We start from the raw sequence: 16,886 nt of genomic DNA on the forward strand, positions 1-16,886 counted from the left end.
TAGCGGGCAACTCGCGGATGATGGTATATAGATCTGAGAATCAGCCCGACGCGTCACTGAGCCGTTGTAGCTATCGCGAGAGGGAAAGTTGTGACGAGATTTTAACGGATCTGTTATTATCACTTTCCAACTGATCAACAAGAAAATATACCGATCTTAATAAGATAGGTAGTCCAAACTAATATTTTATCAGCGGTAAAAAGTAGAATTCATAAACGAGAAAGGTTATATATATCCACACGGAAAGGAAGATGCGGGAGGGGAAATGCTTTTTTTGAAGGATAGTTTTGGCTTGATAATGCAAAAGAATGAATATGGTTTTTCATGCAGGCCTGTCTTGTCATTTCTAGGGGGCTGTAAGCCTAGAGCCCCTTTCAGCAGTTCTTCACTTCTAAGATTTTTTTTCCCAAAATATAATCAGAGGACAACTAATAATTTAATAATAATGGGTTGCATTTATATAGCGCTTTATCTAAACACCCAAAGCGCTTCACGTTAAATAATGACACTTACAGGCTGTGTCACTGGTATGACAAAGGGAGTCCATTCTTTTTCTGATCCTGGTCACAAATGCTAAATCCAGCCAGTGATTTCATTACCACAACAAACCCTATTCAAGGCAGGTGTTTTCCGCAAGAGCAGGCATTCAGCCCTGTGGCACATTAACAGTCTTCCCTTACTCACACTGGCCAGCAGAAACCACCCATTAGGACGCGGTAAAGCTCTCAGTTGGCAAACATCGACTTGCTCAAAGGCACATGGCAGTTGCCGAGGGAGACGAGAGCGTCGTCCACTTTCCCCGCCCCGTCCAACCGACTAATACCTCAGCGCCCCTCTGTCTCTGCCCCTCTTAGAAACGGCCTACGTGTCCCTCGCGTCTAGGATCTGTCTAGGAACTTACAGTAACCGATCCGATGCGCAATACAAACACGCATCCACACCGGGCAAGTGCGACGATGCGCAATTACGCACGACAGTGGTGGGATTAGGCGGCCGCTGTTTCGCCCCATCTGGCCGCCCAGAGTTCGGTGTCATCTCTATTTCCAGCGACACTATCTCTCTATGCAGGACGTCACAGCTGACACGTCCTCTGACCTGTAACTCTGAAGTTTAGCGCCAGTTCTCTATGTGCAAAAGACAGAATGGGATGCTCCACGAGTTCCCAAACTACAGCGGTGGACACGACCCGACCGAGCGTAAAACCAGAGGAGAGCAACGGGACCAGCACTACAGGTAGGCTACCTGGGGGCACCGGCTGTTTTTGTTTTACGTAGCACATCGGTCGTTTTATATTTTTTACATAGGCCTATTACACTGCCACTGTTTTTAACCAATACCATTGTCTCACTAGACAACTGACTGCATAGGAGCCAGCTCTGAAACGATGAATAGAATAAAACAGAATGAAAATGCATTAACGTAAAAACTAAATATGCACAGCAAAACCAGAAACACATTGTTAAGAACTGGGATGAGACTGGTTGTGTTGGCAGCTGTCAAATAAACTGATGTGTTTCTAACTTTGTGACTATACAATATAGTATATATGACTTTAACCAAAGCCATATATTCAACAGTCTGTGTAGGTCTGTAGTGTTGGGGGGGGGGGGTTGTGTGTCCTTGTATCCATTGTGTTATGTTAAGATAGAGACAGAGCACAAGAATGTCATTGTATTCTAAATACACTTGACAATAAAGCTGAACTTGAAAATTGACTGCAGGTGTTCAATAGGCCAGCTATAACTTGTGTACATGAAACAGGCCTGTCAGTATGAAAACTGTATGCAGCCCATTACATTTTTTTTTCCATAGTTGGTCATAGATGTTGTGGTGTGTGGAAACGTTGTCTATCCATAAATATCCCCATCACACATTCATTACTGTAGTGAAGCTGAAATCCACACTTTAATGCTCTTGTGTTGTCTGTCCTTTTAGATGAGCACCTACAATCATTTTCATAAGCTGGCACCTATGGTTGATAGCCAATCGATACAAGTCCTTTTCTATTTAAGTATATATATATATTAAGATAGATGTAGGAAAAAACTTAATACATAGTATTTTTCCTACATCTATCTTGATATTCCTCTCCTCGTTTGTTGAACACTTTTATCAACACCATTGATGGTTTCCGGATAAAATGCCATATATATATATATATATATATAATTTCTTTTTTTAATTGGCCAATACCCTATTGTCCAGGTTACAATATGCTTATGAACTGAGGATACTTAAATTAAAACTTATAATATGCTGAATGGTTAAATCGTACAAGTACCAAGTTCCCCATCATCTCCCCTATAGGCTAATATTGAATTGTCCATTTGATTAACTAACGATGGCACAATCTAACAAACAGCGTCTGACACTTTCCCATTTGAATGATGTCCTCATGGCATTCTTTTGACACTTGGGTCCTCACCGGAGCTGGACAGTGGTACACAATGGGAGTCTCTTGTCATTGTTTAACACTGGTTGCTGGCCCTGTCCTGCTCTGAGAGACACAGTGGCGTGCTGGGGGGGATTCAGTGACAAGCTACTGTTACAAAAGGAAATGGAGAAGCTGCTCTGCAGGCTAACTTCCTTGTACGGGGGTCAGAGATGGCGAGGGATGGTGCTAAATAGCACACGCCTCCAGGTAAAGCCACATGCAGCGGTGGATGTCTTGGGGTGTGCGTTTGGCTGGCGTCCTCTCTCACACCGATGTTGCTGAAGGAGTCTCTCAGGAATTCACGAGAGTGGGATTCCTCTCTGCAGAGTTCATGTAGTTTTTTTGGGGGGGGGGCGGTGGTTGAGAAATAAATAGGTGATTCCCACGAGAAACTCATTCTCTCTGAATGTCTTCCTCCTGGGGATATGTATGGCTGTGGATGTCTTGGGCTACTTTTGTGTGCCAGTACAATTTCTCACTGCTTATCAAGGTTGTGTTGCTCACATAGTTGGAAGGCTGCTTTTTGACATGGATAATCTTAATACTTGACATATTGGTAAAATTCTTCCCTACTGAAGTGCCCTTTAGCAGCACAACACCTGACCTGCTGCTGTGGGCGCATTATTTTTTAGGGGTACCCGATATATCGGTGCTCTTATCGGTATCGGCCAATGATTGCTCAAAACCATGTTATTGGTATCAGGACAGATATCATAATTATGCCTGATGTGTCACACCATTATGTTGACACATTAATTACGTGCCGATGGCGATGACAGGTATGGATGGACAGACAGGTCGTGCTACAGCCTACGACGAAACGTAGGCCCCTTTGATATTTACACAAACACAGTTTTCACTGTAGGTGTGATAGTCTGCATTTTACAGGGAACCTTGGATGATGAACCTGTTGTAGAACAAGTGCAAGCGCGAAGATGTCTGAAACTGTTGTGGCACAAAAAACATTACATGTTTTCTCCATCTAAGCTGACGTAATTTGTGCTCATCTCCTTCAGTTTAAAGCTCATCTCCCTGTGTATGAGTCATTCCCTGTGTATATTCCCGCAGATCGCTGTGTTGCTATTCTGTGTAAGTACATTGAGAGCCACTAAACCGGAGTCAAATTCCTCTTATGTGTAAACATACTTGGCCAGTAAAGACGATTCTGCTTCTGATTCAGTGAATATTTCAGACACTTGGAAACAGAGCAGTGTTTAGTCATAAATCAGGACAGGTAGTACTAAAGAAGTGGTTTTTTTTAGGTGTCTGCATCTGCAAACTTCACAGTTACAGTATAATAACAGGTAGATTTCACTGATGGAAACTAAGACACATGTTGGTATTGCAATGAAGAAAAAAAATCGTTATGGGTATCGGTACGAGTATCGGTATCGCCTGAAATCATCAGGGAAATTATCGGTTATTGCCAAAAATAATAAATAGATAGATAGATATCCTGCATCCTTAGTATGTAATGATTATGTGACAATAATAGCTGAAGACAAGTCCGTCCTGCAAGTCCCTATGCAGGTTTACCACCTGAATGCTGAGTGACCCGTTTGACACCAGGGTGTTCGTAATGTCCCCGAGTTTGAAATCAGATGAAAATCCATAGGGGTCTTTCTCCCCCCTCACTTCTAGATGTGGTTCCTTCCCACAAAACCACCACAGCCGGCCGCCCTCCAGAAGGAGGAATAACAATCATTAACACGGAGCTCGTTCAATCGTAACACTAAAAAAAAAACCTTTACAAACTGTGTCTTTCAAAAAGTCTGGCACAAAGTTGTCCTCTTCTAACAGCGTCATCGTTTGTCTTTTTAAGTTTGTGAGGAAGACCAAATGTTAGGTATTTCATCTTCAGCCGAAACCCTCCATCCTTACACTCTAATAACCCCAGATTACACAATCTGCTGTGTTATTCAAAAGCAGATGTTTGGTCGCCTTTTGGCAGAATTTCAGCTCGTGGTCTCTCCCAGCATTGTTTTCTGAGTCAAACGCCGCAAATAACGACACGTCATGTCCCACAACAGACAGATATTAGTCAGGGCCAAAGCAAAGCAAAGCATTCTGGGTAGTCAGTCTTTCACGGCCCAGACTCGTTTGCTCCGTATACATGTTGATGAATACAAACTGCAAAATATTCAGAGTAGAAGTGGCTTTATTGGAAAGTTCCTTGTATGTACAAACCACTTAATCTTCAGGCTATGAGCTGGTGTAAAGAGAGAGAGAGAGAGAGAGAGAGAGAGAGAGAGAGAGAGAGTGTGGGTGAGTGTGTGTGTGTGTGTGTGTGTGTGTGTGTGTGTGTTTGTGTGTGGGTGTGTTTGTAGTCCTCCACATAACTATTAACTCCATCTCAGATTACATTTCAACTGAACTGCTGAACGGCCCCTTTACCCTATTCTCCCCGTGTAATGATTATATGATATGCTAATTAACGGAGGAGGAAACACACGTAGCTATAAAACTGCACCTGGTGAAACACAGTTGTTCTGTTCGTTAGATGAGGAGATTTCCAGGCCAGTGCACACCCCCCCCTCGTTTCCGAGCATTTGGATGGAAGGTGGTGACGTCATATTGGTCTGCGGGTCATAGGCCGGACCTCCATCCCTGTACTAGAGGGACCACGTCACCGCCACTTACCCATTCAGGTTCATACCGATTCTACATCGTCACCATCATCCATGTCAGTCCTACTCCCAAAGTCCTGAACATCATCAAGCTTTCAACATTTTTTTTTCTCCGACGTGCTTCAAATATGTGAAATGAGTTTTGTGTTGCGCCACTGCTCTGTAATTAATCTTCTGTGACGTTACTGAGGTCAGAATCTTTACAGGCGGTACGCAGAGCCGTACAACGAAGGCCTTTGGCAACTTGACAGGACTTTAGAAATGTGCTAAAATGGGCGTCCGGGTAGTCTGGCGGTCTATTCTGTTGCCTACCAACATGGGGATCGCCAGTTCGAATCCCCGTGTTACCTCCGGCTTGGTCAGGCGTCCCTACAGACACAATTGGCCGTGTCTGCGGGTGGGAAGCCGGATGTGGGTGTGTGTCCTGGTCGCTGCACTAGCACCTCCTCTGGTCGGTCGGTTGGGGCGCCTGTTCGGGAGGGGGCGGACTGGGGGGGAATAGCGTGATCCTCCCACGTGCTATGTCCCCCTGGTGAAACTCCTCACTGTCAGGTGAAAGGAAGCGGCTGGCAACTCCACATGTATTAGAGGAGGCATGTGGTAGTCTGCAGCCCTCCCCGGATCAGCAGGGGGTGACCGGGACGGCTCGGAGGAGTGGGGTAACTGGCCGGATACAATTGGGGAGAAAAAGGGAAAATCCAAAGAAAAAATGTGCTAAAATAGTGTAAAATAGTTCCTAAAATTATTGCAGTATTGTTAGAAATCTGGCTGGTCGATCAGGTGAAGGATAAAAATGGAGTATTCTATAATTCTGGGCGAAACCAAATCTACATCTATAGGTGAGTGCGAGGTGGACCAAGTAAAGGGGGAAATGTAAGACCGGGGAGCTTTAACACGCTTGATTAAACAATGAAACCGTAGAGTTTGTTTGCTGTTACCTATAGCTGAAGTGGTCTGTAGCATGTTTGTCTGTGTTGGTTTTCTGTCACCATCCAACCCCCCCCCCCCCGCCATCCACAGTGTGACAGGAGAAAGGGCTGCTATTGTTCTCTGTGTTAGCCATGAGGTTATAACCATTCATTGGGGTGAGGTGGCAATTATAATGAAGCAATACCTGTCACTGCAGACGTTACAGAGGACCAATGCTGGAGGCGAGAGAGCTAGCCACCATGTTTTTCAATGGGCACAAAAACAAAAATTAAATGTTGCGTGTTAAGTCACTCCTACGCAACTTGATTTAATAATATATACTCGAGGACTTGGAATTTACTTAACATACTTTCATTTTTTTAGTTTAAAGCTACAGTCCTGAACATCATCATTTTTCCTCAACTTACAGATAATTCAACGCGGGTGTTTGCACCGGAGGTTTGACCACCCTAAAGCCAAGCCACCCATTCAAAATGAAGCCAGTTCCATCACGTTAACGCCTTTCCCAGCACCCAAAATAAAACAAGAAACGGGACTGAACCCGGGTTATGGCTGCTGATGTTGTAGTGTCCATAAATTCAGATGGGGTCTGTCATACCGGCCACAACAACTTCAACTCTTTTTCAAACTCACCACTACCTTCCTTATTCTTCTGCACTGGGCACCAACTGTGAAGGTGTAGCCGCTGTGCATCACGCCATTTTCCCTGAGAAAGTCCTGGCAAGCGGCCAGCACCGATATAAGCAACTACAAATGTATTGAGGATCTGAATATGTGTGGCTTAGCTAGTGTGTCGGATACAACAACGATGGGAAGAATAAAAAGAGGACGTTTGTTTGCATGTAAATCTTCAGGGTTGCAATTTTAAATGCGGCTCGATACCACTGAGCGCGTGTCTGGTCAGTTATAGTTATAATGTGTTATAATGTGTTATAATGTGTTCCCAGTGATTACATCTGACGCCTTACATGAACACCATTTTGAACAGAACTGCACAGTATGCTTGCATTTATTACATGTGCTGGGCCAGACTTATGTATTGTCATTGTTTTGGGGCATATAGGCTGTTCTGAACTGGGGCTACCTAACAGCTTAAATAAAGACCTATTGGTTAGCATTACTGCACTGGGCAGAATTTGGTTTTGCCAATATGGCCGTCTGTAGAAAAAGTGCATGTTAAATTCAATTTGTGCATTGCCAAGTTTTTGCAAAATAACAGGGAAAGAGCGTTCGGGTGGCGTAGCAGTCTATTCCATTGCCTACCAGCATGGGGACCGGCGGTTCGAACCCGGCTTGGTCAGGCGTCCCTACAGACACAATTGGCCGTGTCTGTGGGTGGGAAGCCGGATGTGTCCTGGTCGCTGCACTAGCGCCTCTGATTGGTCGGGGGCGCCTGTTCGGGGGGGGAGGGGGAACTGGGGGAACACGCGCTACGCCCCCCCGGTGAAACTCCTCACTGTCAGGTGAAAAGAAGTGGCTGGCGACTCCGCGTGTATCGGAGGAGGCGTGTGGTAGTCTCCAGCCCTCCCCGGATTGGCAGACGGGGTGGAGCAGCGACCAGGACGGCTCGGAAGAGTGGGGTGATTGGCCAAGTACAATCGGGGAGAAAAAGGGGGGGGGGTAGGGAAAGCTGAAAGTACAGATTCTGTAGTCCTAATCTAGCCAGATACCTAGCATCATATTAGGGGGTCAGACCATTTGGGGGATACTTTTGGTTTGTCGTAATAGCAGGATGCTCAAAACTGTGCTGTGACAACATCTGTTCTTCACAGGCGCAGCCAATGAGAACGGCAAAGTAGCCGACGACAGTGAAACCATCCCAGACCAGACGCCTGCAGAAGGGGAGGTTGCAGCAGCGGCTGTGCCTGTGCCTGTTCCTGCAGAAGCCTTAAGGGCCGCGCCCCCACCGGCAGCAGAGGCCCAAGCGGCTGCAGCCGATACGGCGGCGGAGGCGGAGGCGGTGGCAGCACCAGAGGAGGCCCAGGCGGCTGCGGCCGAAAAGCCGACGGAGGCGGCAGCAGCAGAGGAGCTGCAGCCAGCAGCAGAAAACACTGCTGAAAACAAGGCGAGCTCCCCAGAGCCAGCAGCCGAGGCCCCTGATCAAGGTAGGCCACTGGGCCAAAACACCACTGAGGACAGTCGGTAACATTCGGAGATGGGATTATTTATGTAAAACTAGGATTTATACTCTGTAGAAAAACATCTTTTTTTGGATTTTCTCCCCGGCCAATTACCCCACTCTTCCGAGCTGTCCCGGTCGCTGCGCCACCCTTTCTGCCGATCCGGGGAGGGCTGCAGACTACCACATACCTCCTGTGATACATGTGGAGTCGCCAGCCACTTCCTTTCACCTGACAGTGAGGGGTGTCACCAGGGGGACGTAGCGCGTGTTCCCCCAGTTCCCCCTCCCCCCCGAACAGGCGCCCCCGACCAATCAGAGGCGCTAGTGCAGCGACCAGGACACGTACCCACATCTGGCTTCCTACCCGCAGACACGGCCAATTGTGTCTGTAGGGACGCCTGACCAAGCCAGCGGTAACACAGGGATTCGAACCGGCGATCCTCGTGTTGGTAGGCAACGGAATAGACCGCCACGCCACCCGGACGCCCTGTAGAAAAACATCTTAACATAGCTTTTAACAATATCCAGACGTGTAGTAGACATGGGTTGAGGGAAATATATTTCGGAGTAGAGCCGGGAGATACTGACAAAATCAAACATCATCTAGTAGCTCGATACTGATCGTGTGACAGTGTTTAGGAAATGGTGCTTTCATAGGCATCTGATTAGGGCGCCTCCTGAGCGCCTTCCATTGGAGGTTTACCGGGCACGGCCAACTGGGAGGAGACCCCGGGGTAGACCCAGAACTCGCTGGAGGGACTACATGTCCAATCTGGCCTGGGGATGCCTTGGTATCCCCCAGGAGGAGCTGGAGGGCGTTGCTGGGGACAGGGACGCCTGGAGTGCCCTACTTAGCTTGCTGCCACCACGACCCGACCCCGGAGAAGCGGCTGAAGATTAGATGAGATGAGATGAGATGAGATGCTTTCATAGAACAGTTACACACATGATGACTAGTAATGTAGATATGATGACCAAGCAGGTAGATATTCATTGTTCATTTCACTTAGATACACAACGGTCGAATAAGTTCAGAAAACTGTAGTGCAGCCGTTGAGACCGGGGAACGAAAACATTTAAGTTATATTTCTATATTATCATAACCAAAATCCCAGATGATACCCAGTCCCATATTGCAATATTGATATATTGACATAATGCTCAGCTCTATTTTGGAGGCAATTTTCTTTTAAATCTTCCTAAACTACCCCAGATTAATAAGTCTCCTATAAGGCCCCGGTCTTACAGGGCCCCAAGTCCTATTATGGTCCACGTTTTGCCTTGCAAATGACCCATGGCTTATCATCCAACACCTCACTGCACTCTTTTATTACATCTATCAGAACCCATAGGCAAAGTTGCCAAGTTGTTATGGTTGTAACTGCATATCTGTATGTGCAAACAAGATAACTATGTACGATATTGTGCGGCTTGGGTGGTGTATAAGGTCTGTGTGTTACGGGATAGGTTCCCTTTTTTTGAATCCAAAATTCCTCCAGATGTATTTTCAGGCATCATCACTAAGAGTCATGCAGAGAAAACTTTACCGATCGCTTCGGTAGAGAGAAACTTACAAACGGGTCGGAGTTTGGGGAGAAAAAAAAGTTATCAGATATTCAAGGTGTGCATTTGTGTATGTGTGTGTATGTGTACTTGTACTACTATCTTTGTGAGGACCAATTTGAGTTTTTTTTCCCCTTTTCTTCCCAATTGTACTTGGCCAATTACCCCACTCTTCTGAGCCGTCCCAGTCGCTGCTCCACCCCCTCTGCCGATCCAGGGAGGGCTGAAGTCTACCACATGCCTCCTCCGACACATGTGGAGTCGCCAGCCGCTCTTTTCACCTGACAGTGAAGAGTTTCACCAGGGGGACGTAGCGAGTGGGAGGATCACGCTATTCCCCCCAGTTCCCCCTCCCCCCCGAACAGGCGACCACACGAGGGGCTAGTGCAGCGACAAGGACACCCCCCCCCACATCCGGCTTCCCACCTGCATTGTGTCTGTAGGGACGCCCGACCAAGCCGGAGGTAACATGGGGATTCGAACCGGCGATCCCCATGTTGGTAGGCAACTGAATAGACCGCCACGCTACCCGGATGCCCTTAGGGGTGTGTGTGTGTGTGTGTGTGTGTGTGTGTGTGTGTGTGTGTGTGTGTGTGTGTGTGTGTGTGTGTGTGTGTGTGTGCGTGTGTTTCGTCATACTGGAAAGTTGAATAGGTTGGGAGGCAGATTTCATGGTGGATTAAAATGTCTGAGCTCTTAAAATACACAATTTGAATACATGGTCTTTTTGGCTTTTTTGTGTCATGCTAGAATATCAAGTATCCCTTTCTGATTGTTTTTACAGGCATGGATTAAACCCAGTAAAGGATTAAACAAGCAGGATTTCTGTATGGACACCAAGACTGGCAAACAACACTCTAGTTACCATGTTAGCGTGTTTGCCAGGGAAGTCAAACGGGCTAAATGGTGGGTGTGCACACCGACCAGCGGTAACCGGAGCAGTGTTTCGCCTTCTGTGTGGCGACACAGTCAACAGCGGTGAATAATGTCCCTTCCGTCTCCCCCTAGACCCTCCCCAGCAGTGAATAATGTCCCTTCCGTCTCCCCCTAGACCCTCCCCAGCAGTGAATAATGTCCCCTCCGTCTCCCCCTAGACCCTCCCCAGCAGTGAATAATGTCCCTTCCGTCTCCCCCTAGACCCTCCCCAGCGGTGAATAATGTCCCTTCCGTCTCCCCCAGACCCTCCCCAGCAGTGAATAATGTCCCTTCCGTCTCCCCCTAGACCCTCCCCAGCGGTGAATAATGTCCCTTCCGTCTCCCCCTAGACCCTCCCCAGCATGGAATAATGTCCCTTCCGTCTCCCCCTAGACCCTCCCCAGCGGTGAATAATGTCCCTTCCGCCTCCCCCTAGACCCTCCCCAGCAGTGAATAATGTCCCTTCCGTCTCCCCCTAGACCCTCCCCAGCAGTGAATAATGTCCCTTCCGTCTCTCCCTAGACCCTCCCCAGCAGTGAATAATGTCCCTTCCGTCTCCCCCTAGACCCTCCCCAGCGGTGAATAATGTCCCTTCCGCCTCCCCCTAGACCCTCCCCAGCGGTGAATAATGTCCCTTCCGTCTCCCCCTAGACCCTCCCCAGCGGTGAATAATGTCCCTTCTGTCTCCCCCTAGACCCTCCCCAGCAGTGAATAATGTCCCTTCTGTCTCCCCCTAGACCCTCCCCAGCAGTGAATAATGTCCCTTCCGCCTCTCCCCCTAGACCCTCCCCAGCAGTGAATAATGTCCCTTCCGTCTCCCCCTAGACCCTCCCCAGCAGTGAATAATGTCCCTTCCGCCTCCCCCTAGACCCTCCCCAGCGGTGAATAATGTCCCTTCCGCCTCTCCCTAGACCCTCCCCAGCAGTGAATAATGTCCCTTCCGTCTCCCCCTCGACCCTCCCCAGCAGTGAATAATGTCCCTTCCGTCTCCCCCTAGACCCTCCCCAGCAGTGAATAATGTCCCTTCTGTCTCCCCCTAGACCCTCCCCAGCAGTGAATAATGTCCCTCCCGCCTCCCCCTCGACCCTCCCCAGCCCCATTACAACAGCTGTAACCAGGCGGTAACCAACACACAGACATTTCCCTGAGGCTTTATTTAATGAACACAGCAGGGTAGACAGACTGGTGTTTATAGGTCACAAAGCTAATGATTTATGTAGCGTAAACGGATCTGCTGATGGGCGGTGATCAAACCTAGTCGCACTTGATAAACTGTTTGAGTTTACCTGAAAAGTGTGCCCTGAGTAGTCAGTATTACACTTCTGTTGGGTGAATACACTGAGTATGTTAGTCACGTGGTGCAACAGAAAAGTGAGATTACCGGACGTCTGGGTGGCGTGGCGGTCTGTTCGGTTGCCTACCAACACGGGGATCGCTGGTTCGAATCCCCGTATTACCTCCTGCTTGGTCGGGCGTCCCTACAGACACAACTGGTTGTGTCTGCAGGTGGGAAGCGGGTTGTAGGTATGTGTCCTGGTCGCTGCACTAGTGCTTCTTCTGGTCGGTTGGGGTGCCTATTTGGGGGGGGGGGCGTGATCCTCCCACACGCTACGTCCCCCTGGTGAAACTCTTCACTGTCAGGTGACAAGAAGCGGCTGGTGACTCCACATGTATCGGAGGAGGCATGTGGGAGTCTGCAGTCCTCCCTGGATCGGCGGAGGGGGGGGGGAGCAGCGACCGGGGATGCCTTGGAAAAGTGGGGTAATTGGCCAAGTACAACTGGGGGGGGGGGGATGAGATTGTAGCAAGGTTGTTTTCACTGAAGTGTCGTTTGAGAACAGCTTGGAGCGAAAAATATAAATTAATCTATGAATAAAACCCTTAACGAAATATGTTCTTCCTCGACCAACATCCTCCTGGCTAAAGTCAATGGGGTGGGTCTGGAGGGACACAATGGCTTCGTGGTTTGCACCATTGCACCACAGAAAGAGGGTTTTGGGGTTCAATCTCGGCCATTCTGTGTAGTTCTCATATTCCTGCAATGTTTGCATGGTTTTCCTTCAGGTACTCCGGTTTCCGACTTCAGTCTAAAGACTGGAAACGCTAGATAGCCCATAGATGTGAGAATGTGTGTGTGTGTGTGTGTGTGTGTGTGTGTGTGTGTGTGTGTGTCCTGGGCGGGGGGGGGGCTCATTTAACCCCTAGGCCAAGTGGCTCTCAGCACTGGTCTTCTGTATCCCAGGAGTACTGGGTTTCTCTCCTGCCAGGTACTCCAGCCATCTAAACGGGAAGTTTTTAGACCTGTCACAACAGTTTATCTAATGCAACTCTGGCAGATTAGAAAACCAGCAGTACTCGGCGTCCTGAGGGCTGTCTGAAGTCGACGTCTACTTGCATTCGGACATCCTGGCCCGTGTGCAGTATAAATCTTTAATAATACTATGCTCTCAGTTCCCAGAAAACACTTGAAGGAGAATGCAGCCATCTGCACATAAATATCCAGTTACACAATTTGCGATGTAATGCCACGTGATCTCTACTCTTGGCTCATAAAACACATAAAAGGAATTATGTGTGCAGGAAAATGCTGGACAGATCATGGCTACACTCAGGGCAGCGCTTCATTCTCCAGTATCAGTTCACTTATTGCTCCACCATGCAAATGACAAGCAGGCCATGAGCTCGTAAGGTGAACTTTTCATTTACCTATTTGCCTCAATGCAAATTTTGCACATCATATCATTAATGTAGGAAAGCTGAGGTGGTTAAGTCTAGAAACTATGCCATGACTCGCTACCTTTATGGGTCAGTAGTCATGTGTGCAGCTGCTTTGCTGAGGTTTTTAGAGGTGAACCCAACGAAACACGTTAAGGTGTATCACCTACAGTTACAGACTGCTGTAACTCCCCCCCCCCTTTTCTCTCCCCAGTTGTATCCGGTCAATTAGCCCACTCTTCCAAGTCATCCCGGTCGCTGCTCCACCCCCTCTGCCGACCCGGATAGTGCTGCAGACTATCACATGCCTCCTCCGATACATGTGGAGTCACCAGCTGCCTCTTTTCACCTGACAATGATGAGTTTCGCCAGGGGGACATAGTGCGTGGGAGGATCACGCTATTCCCCCCAGTTCCCCCTCCCCCCTGAACAGGTGCCCCGACTGACCAGAGCAGGCACTAGTGCAGCGACCAGGACACATACCCACATCCGGCTTCCCACCCGCAGACACAGCCAATTTTGTCTGTAGGGATGCCCAACCAGGCCGGAGGTAACACGGGGATTCGATTCGGCGATCCCCGTGTTGGTAGGCAACAGAATACACCTCCACACTACCCGGACACCCACTGTAACTTCCTTTTTGGGGGCCAGGTAGTGTCATTATGGGTTTAACAATGGGTGAACAGGGCACCCGGGTGGTGCGGCAGTCTATTCTGTTGCCTACCAACATGGGGAGGCGGCTCGAATCCCCGTGTTACCTCCCGCTTGGTCGGGCGTCCCTACAGACACAAATGGCCGTGTCTGCGGGCTAGAAGCCAGATGTGGGTATGTGTCCTGGTGGCTGCACTAGCAATGGTCTGGTCCGACTCTGGTCGGTCGGGGCGCCTGTTTGGGGGGGAGGGGGACCTGGGGGGAAATAGCGTGATCCTCCCATGCGCTACGTCCCCCTGGTGAAACTCCGCCCTGTCAGGTGAAAAGAAGCGGCTGGCGACTCCACATGTATCGGAGGAAGCCTCTGGTAGTCTGCAGCCGTTCCCGGATCGGCAGAGGGGGCGGAGCAGCGACCGGGACGGATCGGAAGAGTGGGGTAATTGGCCGGATACAACTGGGGAGAAAAAGCGGGGGGGGGTTAAAAAGAAACAAAAAACAATAGGTCAACAATAGAAACTGCTGGACAAAGACTACAGCAAAGTTGCCTTTCAGACTCCAGTGCAAGCTAACACAACTGAAAACTAGCTCAGAGCCTGCAGTTAATGACTTAAATGGGAAAGGAGAAAGACGGGAATGGCAAGCTTTTTCTGATTGATCGATTGTACAAAAATAACGCTTTCATTTCAAGAAAGAATATATCTATGGTCAGCTAGAATAGCCAGAACATATACTGTAATGTAGAATAAAAAATACCAGTCTTCCTCTGCTCTTGGTTTAGACTCGGCTCATGTTAGTTTTGACTACCGAAGGCATTATCTGGTTTTCCAGACCCCCCTTTTTTTTGTTGTTTTTTGGTCAACAGTGTCATTAAGGTGCAATCTGAGTCCACAGGGAAACCAGAGCATGCCAACACACACAGGGCATCCACCGGCGACGAATGATATCAGGCCTGCCGAGCCTCCCTGCCCCCGTTTCACAGCCAATGAAGAATAGGGATCGAGTGTCACATTCGTTCGGTGAACATGGCAGCTCTTCCTGGTTCGGATCAGTTTGTTTTCATGGCGTTGGCATGGCTGATATGATGAGCACCAGCTCTTTAATGGAGTTAGATAGGTGGTGTTGTACATTTGGACAGAATGTGATGTGAAGCCCTCTGGGACTGAAGTGTGATTTTGGGCTATACGTGTAAATTTGACTTGGGGCAAAGTAATGCAGTGTCACTTGAAGGGATTTAAAAGGTTGGTTTTGGTGTTTTGTTTGTTTCTACAGACCTGAAATTAGCTCTGTTTTAGTCTGAATCATGCCTTTTAATTGACATTACCCTCAAAAAGGATTGTTATAGGACATCTGCGTAGCGCAGCGATCTATTCTGTTGCCTACCGACACGGGAATCGCTGGTTCGAATCCCCGTGTTACCTCCGGCTTGGTCGGGTGCCCCTACAGACATAACTGGCCGTGTCTGCGGGTGGGAAGCCGGATGTGGGTATGTGCCCTGGTTGCTGCACCAGCGCCTCCTCTGGTCAGTCGGGGCGCCTGTTCGGGGGGGGGGGGGTTCTCTAATCTTATCAGGTTTGTCATGCAAATGGAAAACACATTCTTTCGTTTTGTCTCCCTCTCCCGGGAATCAGGTGCGGAGGCCACAGCCGCCCAGTCCGAGCCCCAGACAGAGGAGTCACCAGGTGAGCTGGGGAGGATCTTCAACACATAGAGCTCCCATGTTACCACCCTGTGTATTCAAATGTCCATACAACACCGTCCATACTTCACCATCACATCTCTGCTTCTGTGCTTTTCAGCTCCCGGTCAGTGAGGCGATACCGACACGGATGACTAAACAGAGGGATTCTGCGGCGTGTCCTCCTTTGTTTATGTGTATGTGTGCTATGAGTCAGTGTGCGTGTCTGTGTGCGTGTTTGAGAAAGACGTTGCTTCGTTGCCAAGATGCAGACCCTGTGATAAACCCTTTTCACTCAGGGTCCCTCAGTCGACAACACTGTGCCTCCTTGCTATGATGGTGTATGGCTGGGACTGCTGCTTGCATAAAGCTTTATGAATAGCAAGACTTCCTGAACCACTCGATTCGGCGCGTTTACTTAATGAGGATATAATTGTTAGGGATTTTAGCAAGTGAATGTTACTTAAATTTCCTCCATTTCTCATCATCTGAACAGAGATTATAGTTTGTACTTTTTTCTTCTTTTTTTTTTTTGCAAGGCATTTCCCACAATAAAGCAGAAATCTGGCTCCAATCCACCCACCCAGTCTAGACACTTTTCTGTGGATTATTGTTCTGGTGCAAGCAAAACTGAAAGACACGAGATCCTAAAATGGAGTTGTGTTAGTCCTGTTGGCTTTGATTTTCTGAATGTGTTTTCGAGAGGGCCGGGAATACAATGAACTAATATTGGGAAACATATCCTGGTAAGTTGTATGTCTGCAGAGGTGTATGAGGATTGGCCAACTGATTCCAGTCAGCAACACAAATTTCAGTTGAACAACCATGAAATCTGAGTAAATATTTGAGAGAACTTTTTTTGTGTTTCTGGGGTGTCATCTTTTCTCTCCGGTATAAAAACTGGATAAGCTGTAAAACTGTCTAAAAATATTGCAAAAGACTGGGCGTCTGGGTGGGATGGTGGGCTATTCTGTTGCCTACCAACACGGGGGTCACCAGTTCGAATCCCCTTGTTACCTCCAGCTTGGTCAGGCATCCCTACAGATGCAATTGGCTGTCTGTGGGTGGAGAGCCGGATGTGGGTATGTGTCCTGGTCGCTACACTAGGGCCTTCTCTGGTCAGTTGGGGCGCCTGTTTGGGGAGAGGGGGAACTGGGGGGAATAGCGTGATCCTCCCACATGCTACGTCCCCCTGGCGAAACTCCTCACTGTCAGGTAAAAAGAAGCAGCTGGCGACTCCACATGTATCAGAGG

The 16,886-nt window shown here is 48.4% G+C and overlaps 1 protein-coding gene across 1 annotated transcript; it reads left to right on the forward strand.

Moving 5' to 3' along the window:
- The first annotated feature begins 690 nt into the window (after positions 1-690).
- si:dkey-284p5.3 (uncharacterized protein LOC557830 homolog) lies at positions 691-16,210 on the forward strand. Its single transcript, XM_056298730.1, has 4 exons — positions 691-1,233; positions 7,764-8,096; positions 15,586-15,636; positions 15,754-16,210. Exons 1-4 carry the CDS (start codon positions 1,143-1,145, stop codon positions 15,765-15,767), a joined length of 489 nt encoding a protein of 162 aa, XP_056154705.1. The 5' UTR covers positions 691-1,142; the 3' UTR covers positions 15,768-16,210.
- The last annotated feature ends 676 nt before the right edge of the window (positions 16,211-16,886 follow it).

This window comes from Lampris incognitus, chromosome 18, assembly GCF_029633865.1.
Source record: "Lampris incognitus isolate fLamInc1 chromosome 18, fLamInc1.hap2, whole genome shotgun sequence".
Lineage (NCBI taxonomy): Eukaryota > Metazoa > Chordata > Actinopteri > Lampriformes > Lampridae > Lampris > Lampris incognitus.